General features: G+C 31.5%; 1 protein-coding gene across 1 annotated transcript in view; it reads left to right on the top strand.

Annotated features, from left to right (window-relative positions):
- Window positions 1-3,456: 3,456 nt before the first annotated feature.
- The window catches only part of LOC139491451 (peptidyl-prolyl cis-trans isomerase-like 4), a 29,084-nt gene continuing 21,546 nt past the window's right edge, over window positions 3,457-10,994 (top strand). The window contains exons 1-9 of the mRNA XM_071279152.1: window positions 3,457-3,641; window positions 4,357-4,424; window positions 5,135-5,199; window positions 5,619-5,736; window positions 6,129-6,271; window positions 6,933-7,029; window positions 7,660-7,776; window positions 8,767-8,891; window positions 10,752-10,818. Coding sequence (XP_071135253.1) covers window positions 3,572-3,641; window positions 4,357-4,424; window positions 5,135-5,199; window positions 5,619-5,736; window positions 6,129-6,271; window positions 6,933-7,029; window positions 7,660-7,776; window positions 8,767-8,891; window positions 10,752-10,818 — 870 coding nt within the window. The 5' untranslated portion in view covers window positions 3,457-3,571. The remainder of the gene's footprint in view (window positions 3,642-4,356; window positions 4,425-5,134; window positions 5,200-5,618; window positions 5,737-6,128; window positions 6,272-6,932; window positions 7,030-7,659; window positions 7,777-8,766; window positions 8,892-10,751; window positions 10,819-10,994) is intronic.

The raw sequence follows: 10,994 nt of genomic DNA, 5'->3' as shown, positions 1-10,994 counted from the left end.
TGTGTTTAGTTCCGATGCAAAGACCCTATAAGTGAATCAATATTAACGCCAACATATATGCAATATTTAGTGACCTGACAACAGTATCGTAACTATATCCCTTCTTACTAAGCCTATTTAAAGGTTTTGTTAGCCTCTGAGGTGAATACTGGTATTTTTGTGCTTTATAAAGAATATTTCCATAAAAAAATTGTATGTGATATATCTGAACGTATAAGAAGTCTGCATGTGGAGCTATATTTACGAATGATGTCCTTATACCGATGATGCAATTTAGAAAATGTTTGAAAAAGTTTGTGATATCGAAACCCATGCTGTAAAAAAAAATCAGTAATACATAAATGTCTCTCGTTAAAATCTAAAACATTGTTACATATTACACGAGCGAATCGTATAAGTTGGAGATATTTAAACACCGTAAGACGGTGGCAAGAGAACGTCACCATCTACAAATGGATAATTAACGATAGGAAATGAAAAATCATCCCTTTTATCATAAATTTCATATACACTATTCATATATAAAAACAAACACAAAATATTAATAAAGCTGTTAATTATCAAAAATAGTGCACGACCAAACCCAGTGTTCCTGTTATCAGACCATATGAAGAATCCGGCAGTATTCTACTAGCAATACATTACAAGAAGGAGGAAGATACCAAAGGAAGAGTGAAAACTCATACTAGTAAGTCGAAGATATTCCGTAAAATTCATAGTACAAACGACCAACGGAAGAAAGAAATATAACAGTATACAATAAAATTGAGAGTGGAAATGGGGAATGTGTCAAATAGACAGCAACCCGGCCAAACAGCAAAGAAAAAAACAAACAAAAAACCAAAAGGACACCAAGGGCCTTTAACACAGCAAGACAATCCCGAACCTGAATGCGTGCTTCGGTTACTCCGGGAGGGTAAGCATATTCTGCTCCGCATGTGGAATCCGTCGTGTTGCTCAAGGTACAAATGTAAGTACACTTTTGTGGTTGTCTCGTGTGTAAACCATAACTTCTCTAATCATTAGCAGATTACTTTATTACCCAACCGGTAAAAACAAGTTTTTATGAGCAACATGGAGTTCATTTGTAAAATTCAAATATGGTAGACTGTCAAATTTTTCAACTTAAAAAATAAATAATTGAGAGCACATCTTTTTGTAGATCAGTGAAATTCCAAAGGTTAGATGTCGTCTTCAAGATATGATTATTTAGAGAAACAGATTCCAACATCGAATCTTGTGCGAAACAATTTCTACAATATATAGGCAGTTACAATTGAAATCCCTCGATAAACATCGAAATTTAAATTTGAAAATAGATTTGTCGGAAGCAGAGAAATGGTACTGAGAGTTCTAGAAATAAGAAATTTTGATGCTTGAACTTACCTTCTTACTTTTTCGTCGCTTCAAAATTGCCACCCCATGTCAAACATAGCCGACACCCCGCATGTGGCGTTATACACGGTGGTGTATATTTCTTTTGGTGTTTCGGAGAAGTCGGAGACTGTTGGTGCATGGTTGGTGATATCTTTCCTAATTGGGGGAATTCCTGTTCTTTAAGAATTATGTAGTATTTGTGTGATAGTACTGTGTAGTCATGCATTGGATTAACAGATAAGAGAATGGTTACCAAAAAGAATAATGTTATGCTAAAATAGATAAATATTTTTGTCCATCTGATGAGTTAAGCCTTTTTCAACTGATTTTTATAGTTCGCTCTTATGTTATACTGTATTATACCACTGTCCTGCAGGTTAGGGGGAGGGTTGGGATCCCGCTAACATGTTTAACCCCGCCACATTATTTATGTATGTGCCTGTCCCAAGTCAGGAGCCTGTAATTCAGTGGTTGTTGTTTGTTTCTGTTACATATTTGTTTTTGGTTCAATTTTTTTTACATAAATAAGGCCGTTAGTTTTCTCGTTTGAATTGTTTTACATTGTCTTATCGGGGCCTTTTATAGCTGACTATGCGGTATTGGCTTTGCTCATTGTTGAAGGCCGTACGGTGACCTATAGTTGTTAATGTCTGTGTTATTTTGGTCTTTTGTGGACAGTTGTCTCATTGGTAATCATACCACATCTTCTTTTTTATAAGGTAGAGAATATTTGACAAAAATTATAAATGATAGAAAATAATACACGGGGAAATGAAGCACAGAACAACTTAACAGTGGAACCTTACCCGAGTGAATCAATTCTTCTATGGTCGCATGCCAACAATTGACCGTAATCTTATCATAAGATGTCAGAATCTTTTACTAATAAGGGCCAATAAGATAAGATAAAATAATTTTATTAACCAATCGTGGTGCCCAAAATTTGAGCTATACAATAAAATGAATTACAAAATAAAGCACAGAAAATGATTAGAAATTCTAAATGATTTAAAGTATAATTAAACTAAAAAATATGAATACACATTCACACCAAGTAACCTTGTTATAAACCAAGTTATTGACAAAACATAAAATTCTTTTCGGTGCCACTGTGACCTGGAGAAATTACATAATTTTTATAGTTCTAGGTCAATACGGTCAAATCATACACTATAACTACCAATCATGCCTAAAGTCCGTAAAATCTGACAAGGTCAAAGATGAAGCTAGTTATATACATCCTTGACCCCCTGCTGTTACACAAATAAGTTGATTTTAATAGCGCGCAAAAATGACTTAAGCCCTCAAAATCCTAGCTTAAGCCCTGCTTATGTCAAGACCTGTCCAGTTCGTTTTGGTCAACCTTAAAATGCATGACCACCGTCGAATTTTTTAAGATTTTCAAATAAAACTTTATCACAATATTGAACATCCAGAAGCCTTTTCAGATTATCCATAATTGATAGAATGGTAAATGCTTAACTTCCCGCACAGGAACTTGAGAATAATATTTGGGAGAGACCTGGCAAGTTTCAGTATACACACAAATTTTAAAATGACCCTTGCAAATAATGCCGGGCAAAACTTCAAAATTGAAACTTAAGCAATATGAAATTCCAGAAAAAATAGCGAGTGTTATCACATGTTCAGAAAAGAATGTATATCAATAACTGCCGATGATAAATAACCCAGGTACTTAGCATCTTTTGGCGTGTCCAAAAATGTTGAACGATGCCATCATTGTGAATAGTTTTGTAGTTAAAGGAACCTATTAAATCTGATTCCCCGAATTTGAAGAACAGACGCTAGAATTTGAGTTAGAGAAAAATATGATGGAGATAAATTAAAAGTTATAATTTTTTTCTTATTTTTTATGTAGGTACTGATCTATTAAAGTTTGAAATAAATGGAAATAAGTTAGTACCAAACTACATCTTTGTAAAATGTTTTCAATCTTATCAATAATAATGTAAATTGAAACTAAGCAAATTACAGCTTTTTCGTCTGTTGGGCGGGTCTCAGTTTTATTTACACAAAAAAAAAACTAAATACGGAAATTGCTTTTCCGGAATACGGTCCGATATTACATACATAAGTGTATTTCCGGTAAAAACTTTCAACAACGTTTTTCACTAAAAATGTTAAAAATGATAAAGAGAATAAAGTAACAAGATAACAGAACTAAAGTCTCACCATGTCTGTGATAATAGAGACATCTCTTGGAGATTTTACGATCGACCTGTTCACTGACGAAAGGCCAAAATGTAATTAGTTATTTAAACATCAGATTTAATACTGTAAACACAACCTTTACACAAGTTTGACTCGTCACTGAAATAGAGATCTCAGCTTTTCACAAGAAAATAATTAAATTTTTGAATTAAACAAATAAACAGTTTCATTTCCTCATTTCAGTTCAGAATGTGAAATTGAATGTCAAGGTGCCAAGCTATTTATAAATACTACCACTGCCACTGGAAATCTTACAATTTTTTTAGACACTTCTGTTTTTCAGCAAACTATATATATATGAGCTGCGTCGGATAGAAATCGACCTTATGCAAGTGTACGTAGATATGTAAATGCATAAGACCGGTTGATTTTGGAACATTCATATACGAAATATAATAAAATAAATGATAAAGTTTTGTCTGTTTTTAGGCATTCGATAAATAACTCAACTATAGCACAAAGCCCTAGACTTTCTGTTGAACTTCTTTTCAAAACCAAATAGGTTAACCATGTATTGTGTAGATTTGCATACGGTCGATTTCTATCCGACGCGGCTCATATGTTATTTTAACTTTCAAAAGCTTAAACAAAATTGATAAATAAAAATTCCAAAGTTAATAGATTATGAGCACATTATCATGTTTATTAAACCCTAATTAGAAGTCATTCTTTGTATATTGCAATCTTTTAATTTAAACATGTTGAATTTATGTCTAAAAAGAAAATAATTTTAATTTTTCGTTGCAGGTTGTAAAAATTTCCTGAAGTTATGCAAGGTCAAGTATTATAACTTTTGCCTATTCCATTCTGTTCAGGTATGTACAAATGTATGCTATAGTAACATAAATGTGTTCTGTTAGTACTCTTGGCTTAAAAATATTAAACTTCTATTCTGATATGACAGGGAAAAGTAACTTCTCCTATTCTGATGTGACAGGGAAAAGTAACTTCTCCTATTCTGATGTGACAGGGAAAAGTTACTTCTCCTATTCTTATGTGACAGGGAAAAGTAACTTCTCCTATTCTGATGTGACAGGGAAAAGTCACTTCTCCTATTCTGATGTGACAGTGAAAAGTAACTTCTCTCTTAGGCCTGGAGCCAGAAATGTCTCAAAAAGCAATTAATATATTAAAAATTGTAAATTTATGCCTATTTAATTTTTTATAGCATTTTTATCTTAATGTGTGAATTTGATGTCATATTATTATGAGACAGAAAATAGGAAAATGTTTTCTACAGCATTTGAATAGAAAATAACAGTCAGATGGACAACGTATGTTGCTTAAGATATACTTGATATTGGTCAATACATTGCTTATCTAAAAAAGGAATGTGGTAAAAAGAAACTTACTTGCTTATAAAATAAACAAACTGTGAAATATAATGATTCATCATGTTCGTTTATTCCTTATATCAACTGCAATGTTAAGATTGTATACATACATGTACTGAGAGACAAATTTTAAGAGAAAAGTTTATTTTACATGAAAACAAAAAAATAAATGCAAGTTATGCTTATTTCAGAGAAATTTCATAGCTCAGACTGGTGATCCCGATGGAAATGGTAGAGGGGGAGAATCTATTTATGGGTAGGTTTTCGTTTTCTTTAATTGCATTTATATCCTTCCAATCAAATGTATGAGTAAAGGAGAAGAATACCCTGTCTTTGTTCATTGGATTTACAGTAGAAACATTGTTAAACATTTTTAAACAGAGGTTATCAATTAGATTCTGCTGAACAGTTTCTTGTGAAGTTCTAAATATTCAAATTATATTAAAAGTACATATAAATATGTGTGTTTTAGAGGTTCTCAAAACATAGTATCTTTTTACTAAAAACCAACAAATCAAGTCAAATCAATTTATTTGAAAAAACTGGTAAAAGAAATTACATGATTAATATCTGAATTTTTAAGATTTTTTTTTTCAAATTCAAAACAATGTTGAAAAATGTATTTTGAAAATCATCAATTATTTCAGTAGTTATTTATTTCCTATATCTTTGTAGAACTTTATATGGAGAGCAAGCAAGATACTTTGATTGGGAGTTTGTGCCTAAAATAAAACATGTAAAACGAGGTCTTGTTTCTATGGTAAACAATGGCAACAATATGCATGGATCACAGGTAATCATTTTTTTAGCTTTACAGACAGTACTGGTACACATTATTAAGTAACGGAATACAAAAGCTCTGAAATAACCATTATATAAAAGGAACAGTCACTTTCATTCAGTGTGAAAGTTCCTGCGACATAAAGAGACAGAATTTGAAGAGAATTTTAAATTCAAACATATAACATGTATAACAATCATAACTTTATAAACCAAATATACAAAAAATTAAACAGATTTGAAAACATTAAAAAAAACTGAAGGAAAAAAATCAAATGAAGGGGTGTTTTTCAGTTTACTTTTTAATACATTTCAAGTTTTTTGTAAACAATGAATTCATACAAGGTTTTGTTAGAGCTGTTTACAAGTTATTTGTATATCATGTCCATTTTATGTTTTTTACAGTTTTTCCTGACTCTTGGTGATTCGTTGGACTACTTAGATGGTGTACATACAGTTATTGGTGAGATCACCGAAGGGTTAGAGGTCATCCAAAAGTTAAATGAAGCATATTGTGATGAAAAGTTCAAACCATTTAGGGATATCAGGTAGAATATATTTTAATGAACAAATAAAAGATTTTTTATACAGTTCATTTATAAAAGTATCACAAAAACTGAGCACCAACAATTTGTTTTTGCAACTTTGGCGAGTATCATTATCCTAATACAGGCCAGGAAATCCTACTTTCTAACCTCTTCTTTTTGCAGATTATATCCCCATAATGCCATTTGAAAATTTTGAATTATTTCCCTTAGGTCACACAATAATATACAATTACTGTCTTTTGGTGAGGTAAATGTGTGGTTTAATTGACTTTTGAAATCTGACATTCACTTTCGGCCAAAGTGGTTTCATTGACTTTTGATAAACTTATATTCACTGAGGCATCTCTTCGAGCTATCCATTAAGGTGTGACCGAGGCTTAAGGAACAACTATTATTATTATTATTATTACAAGGCAGTTTTTAATAGCACATTATATAACACTACAGTTACTCAAAGCCCTTTACATGTTAAAAAACATGTTCTTATAAAAAATATGAAATTTGTTGGAAATAATATTACAGAATATTTATTCCACTAGAAACTTCTAGTTCATGATAATATGCCTCAATTCTACAGTTTTTACAATAATGTAAACATCACAATCATAACACACCATTAATATAAGTAATGATCTATAAGTTTGAATTATGATTATTCCAGAATACACCACACTATCATATTAGAAGATCCTTTTGAAGATCCACCAGGCTTAGATATGCCAGACAGATCTCCTTCTCCCCCTCCAGCAGTTATTGAGGTAAGACTTCTCCCCCAAACATTGTTTCTCTGAGATATATGAAAGACATCTGCTTCCTCCACTTCAACTGATATTAAGGTTATACATCTGTCCCAGCAGTTTTATTTGAAAAATTCATAAACTGATCCTTCTCTATAAACAAAAAAAGTTGGAATATGATTTCCTATACTAAAGGATTTTGCTTATATATTATTTGGAGTTGGTACATGTACATGTATCTGACACATGTTTTCCTGGAAAGACAGATAACATTTATTGAAAATATAGATTAAAAAACACATTTTGATCAATTATTATAGCTTTTAATGTTGATAGTTGTTAGTGGAAAATTCCTCAATTTAAGAATTCTGCAATTTGTAAATAAAATAAAAGGTTTTAAACATTGCAAACTTTTTTGTTTACATTTTTACATCGTCTGGTCTTTTGTTTTAAAGATCTAGTATACTGTTTTCCATAAAACACAAAGAAGTCTTTTAATTAAAAATTATATAAATCAAAAACAGATGCAACAGATGAAACAAAGCAAGCTTAACTTTATCACGACATAATTTTAGTGAAGGATCGTTTTTACAATTTGTTTGACAAAAACAATAATAAAATAGTACTAATTAAAATTTTTATGTTTTACAGCGTGCACGTTTAGCTGCTGATGCTGAAATTGATGACTTGGAAGGAATGACAGAAGAAGAAATAAGAGAAATTATGGAAGAGAGAGAAGAAAAAGCTAATGCCCAGTTATTAGAAATGGTAAGACATTATTTCCTTATTCGTGGCCTCAAACGGAAATGAAGTATTTATGAACGAACACATATCTATCGGAAACAGCTCGCCTAGACAAGTGCAGCAAAGTTTTATTTTTCTTATAACACAACTGTCCTCAATCACTTTGTCAGCACACTAAGACTGCTACAGCATACATGTCTTACAAACATACATGTATCTACAATGAAAAATAATGAAATAGAATCTTTCATATCACAAAACAATATTTACATAATGTTCTTTTTAAGATCTGCATAAAAAACGTAATGTGTTTATAATGATTATAAATTAATACAAAACATGTTCACAAGGGGGAAGGAAGGGGAAACTTTACTGCACTAAGACTGAGCTTCAAATGGTCAAGCTATGAAATCTTATTTTAAATGTAAACTTTTACCGTGAATGACCAGTCCATGCTATATATACAAAGAACTTTAAACTGTTAACTTTGTTAAGGTGACTTATTGTTATGCTAAAATGATTTTAATATTATTGTAAACATGAACACATGTTCCCAATATAACAACAAACCCATGTGCTATTGATAGTTAATAAATACATAGTATATAGTGTGTCAGAATATATTTTGGCAACATAGGTAAATAAGCTTATCATAGATACAATGCTTACAACATTAGACATGCATTTAACCTACTAGACTCAATAGTGATACTCAAATTAAAAAAAGTAAAAAGGCAAAATAAAGACAAAATTTGGAGAGGATTGAGGACTAAACCAGATACTTTTCTTCTAAATTTTTTTTTTAATGCTGTAAGCAGGGCATTTTATTTTAGGAATTTAAGAATGTGCTCATATTAGAGAACAAAAAAGTTGTGAATGTCAGGTTAATTTATTTTTCGCAGTATTTTTCTACTTGTGTAACTTTAAAAAATTAATAGAATGAGCTGTATAAATTTTTTTTTTCTACAGATATTTTACTTGTTCTTTACACCAATACACATTTTATTTTAATAGATAGGAGATTTACCTTCTACAGATATCACAGCACCTGAAAACATTCTGTTTGTTTGTAAACTAAACTCTGTCACTACAGATGAAGATCTGGAAATCATATTTTCAAGATTTGGTACAATAAAAAGGTAATTTATATCTATAATCAGATAATAACAGCACAATTTATGCTTTTTAACCAGATTTTTGTGACAAAAATGTCGGTTATTGATTTGGGGATGTACGGCGGGCGGCCGGGCGGGCGGGCGGCAATCAAATGTTGTCCGTGCATTAACTCATGAACCGTTCAACCAAAGCTTTTAAAATTTTAATATGTTATTACTGACAACTATACGAAGGTCAAGTTCAATAATGGCGATTTTGACTTTTACCGTTCAGGAGTTATGGTTCTTGAAAGATTGAAAAATGGAGTTGTCCGTGCATTTACGCATGAACTGTTCTACCAAAGCTTCCCAAATTTTAATATGTTGTTACTAATGAAAGAATGGAGGTCAAGTTCAATAATGACGAATTTGACTTTTACCGTTCAGGAGTTATGGTTCTTGAAAGATTGAAAAATGGAGTTTCCAGTCGTGTCCGTGCATTTATGCATGAACTGTTCTACCAAAGCTTCCGAAATTTTAATATGCTGTTACTGATAACAAAATGGAGGTCAAGTTCAATAATGACGATTTTGACTTTTACCGTTCAGGAGTTATGGTTCTTGAAAGATTGAAAAATGGTTTTTCCCGTCGTGTCCGTGCATTTTCTCATGAACCATTCAACCAAAGCTTTTGAAATTTTAATATGTTGTTACTGATGACAAAATAGAGGTCAAGTTCAATAATGACGATTTTGACTTTTACCGTTCAGGAGTTATGGTTCTTGAAAGATCGTAAAATGGCGTTTCCATTCAGGTTGTTGCATTTACTCATGAACCATTCAATCTAAGCTTTTCAAATTTTAATATGCTGATACTGATGACAAAATGGAGGTCAAATTTGATATTGACGATTTTCACTTTCACCATTCATCAGTAATGGTTCTTGTGATATTGCCAGGACACAAATAAATGTTAATAAATCCGGTTTGCTGTCGTTGTGACAGCCTCTTGTTAATGTTGATTTTGAAATTGTTAAAAAGCATGTGCTGATCCTGCTGCAATGTATAAAGTGATAGCAAAGAAATTTATTAAAATGTATAACTTAATATGTGCACTTAAAAAAAATCAAGTTTCGCTGTCATTTTTAGACTTATGTAGTTCAGAGACATTATAGAATCCACTATGATGCAATTAATAAACTCAAAATGACAATATGGTCACTATAAGTCCTGTAAATTCATAAAGTATTATTGCATAATCCTATATATATGCATAAGACATATAAAACACAATATATTTATTAACTAAAATGTTTTTGCTTAGAAAAACGTTGTTTGGTAGAAACATTCAATAATACTAGCAATATCTCTTTTTATGCTCCATTTATGGGCATTATGTTTTCTGGTCTGTGTGTCTGTTCGTCTGTTCCTTGGTCCATCCCTTCTTTCTTCTGTCCATTCGTCCGTCCTGCTTCAGGTTAAAGTTTTTGGTTGAGGTAGTTTTTGAAGAACTTGAAGTCCAATCAACTTGAAACTTAGTATTGTGTTCCTTATGATATGGTCTTTCTAATTTTAATGCCAAATTAGACTTTTTACCTTATTTTCACTGTCCACTAAACATAGAAAATGATAATGCGGATGGGGCATCCTTGTACTTGGGACACATTCTTGTTTACCTGTAGGTTTATATGATAATAGAAATATAACATTGCCAATGACTTGAACTATTTACCCTAACAAGTCGTAATTGTCTTGACACAAATTTGTTCAATTATGAAATTAATCCTTTAACTTTTCAAATGAGGAGTGGATCTTACCTAATAAACACATGAGTAAAGCGATGGCAATAAGTTTTCAAGAATTCTAGTTAAATTCAGGCTGTAATATTTGATATTTATGTTTTTCAGCTGTGAAGTGATCAGAGATCAGAAAACAGGAGAGTCCCTACAGTATGCCTTTATTGAATTTGAAAAGGTATTAATTCTAACATAAAACTAGAGATTCTCTATACATGTATTAAAGTTGGAGTTGGCGTTAGGGGGGAGGGCAAAATGATCAGCTTGTAGTCTGAATGGTTTATATTGTTCCTTGCATTTGATAAGATTATAGTCATTATAAGCATTTGCATTTATTATTTTTACCAAAAAATG

Source organism: Mytilus edulis, chromosome 10 (assembly GCF_963676685.1).
Source record: "Mytilus edulis chromosome 10, xbMytEdul2.2, whole genome shotgun sequence".
Taxonomy (NCBI): Eukaryota; Metazoa; Mollusca; class Bivalvia; order Mytilida; family Mytilidae; genus Mytilus; species Mytilus edulis.
This window is presented reverse-complemented; position numbering and strand designations above follow the sequence as displayed.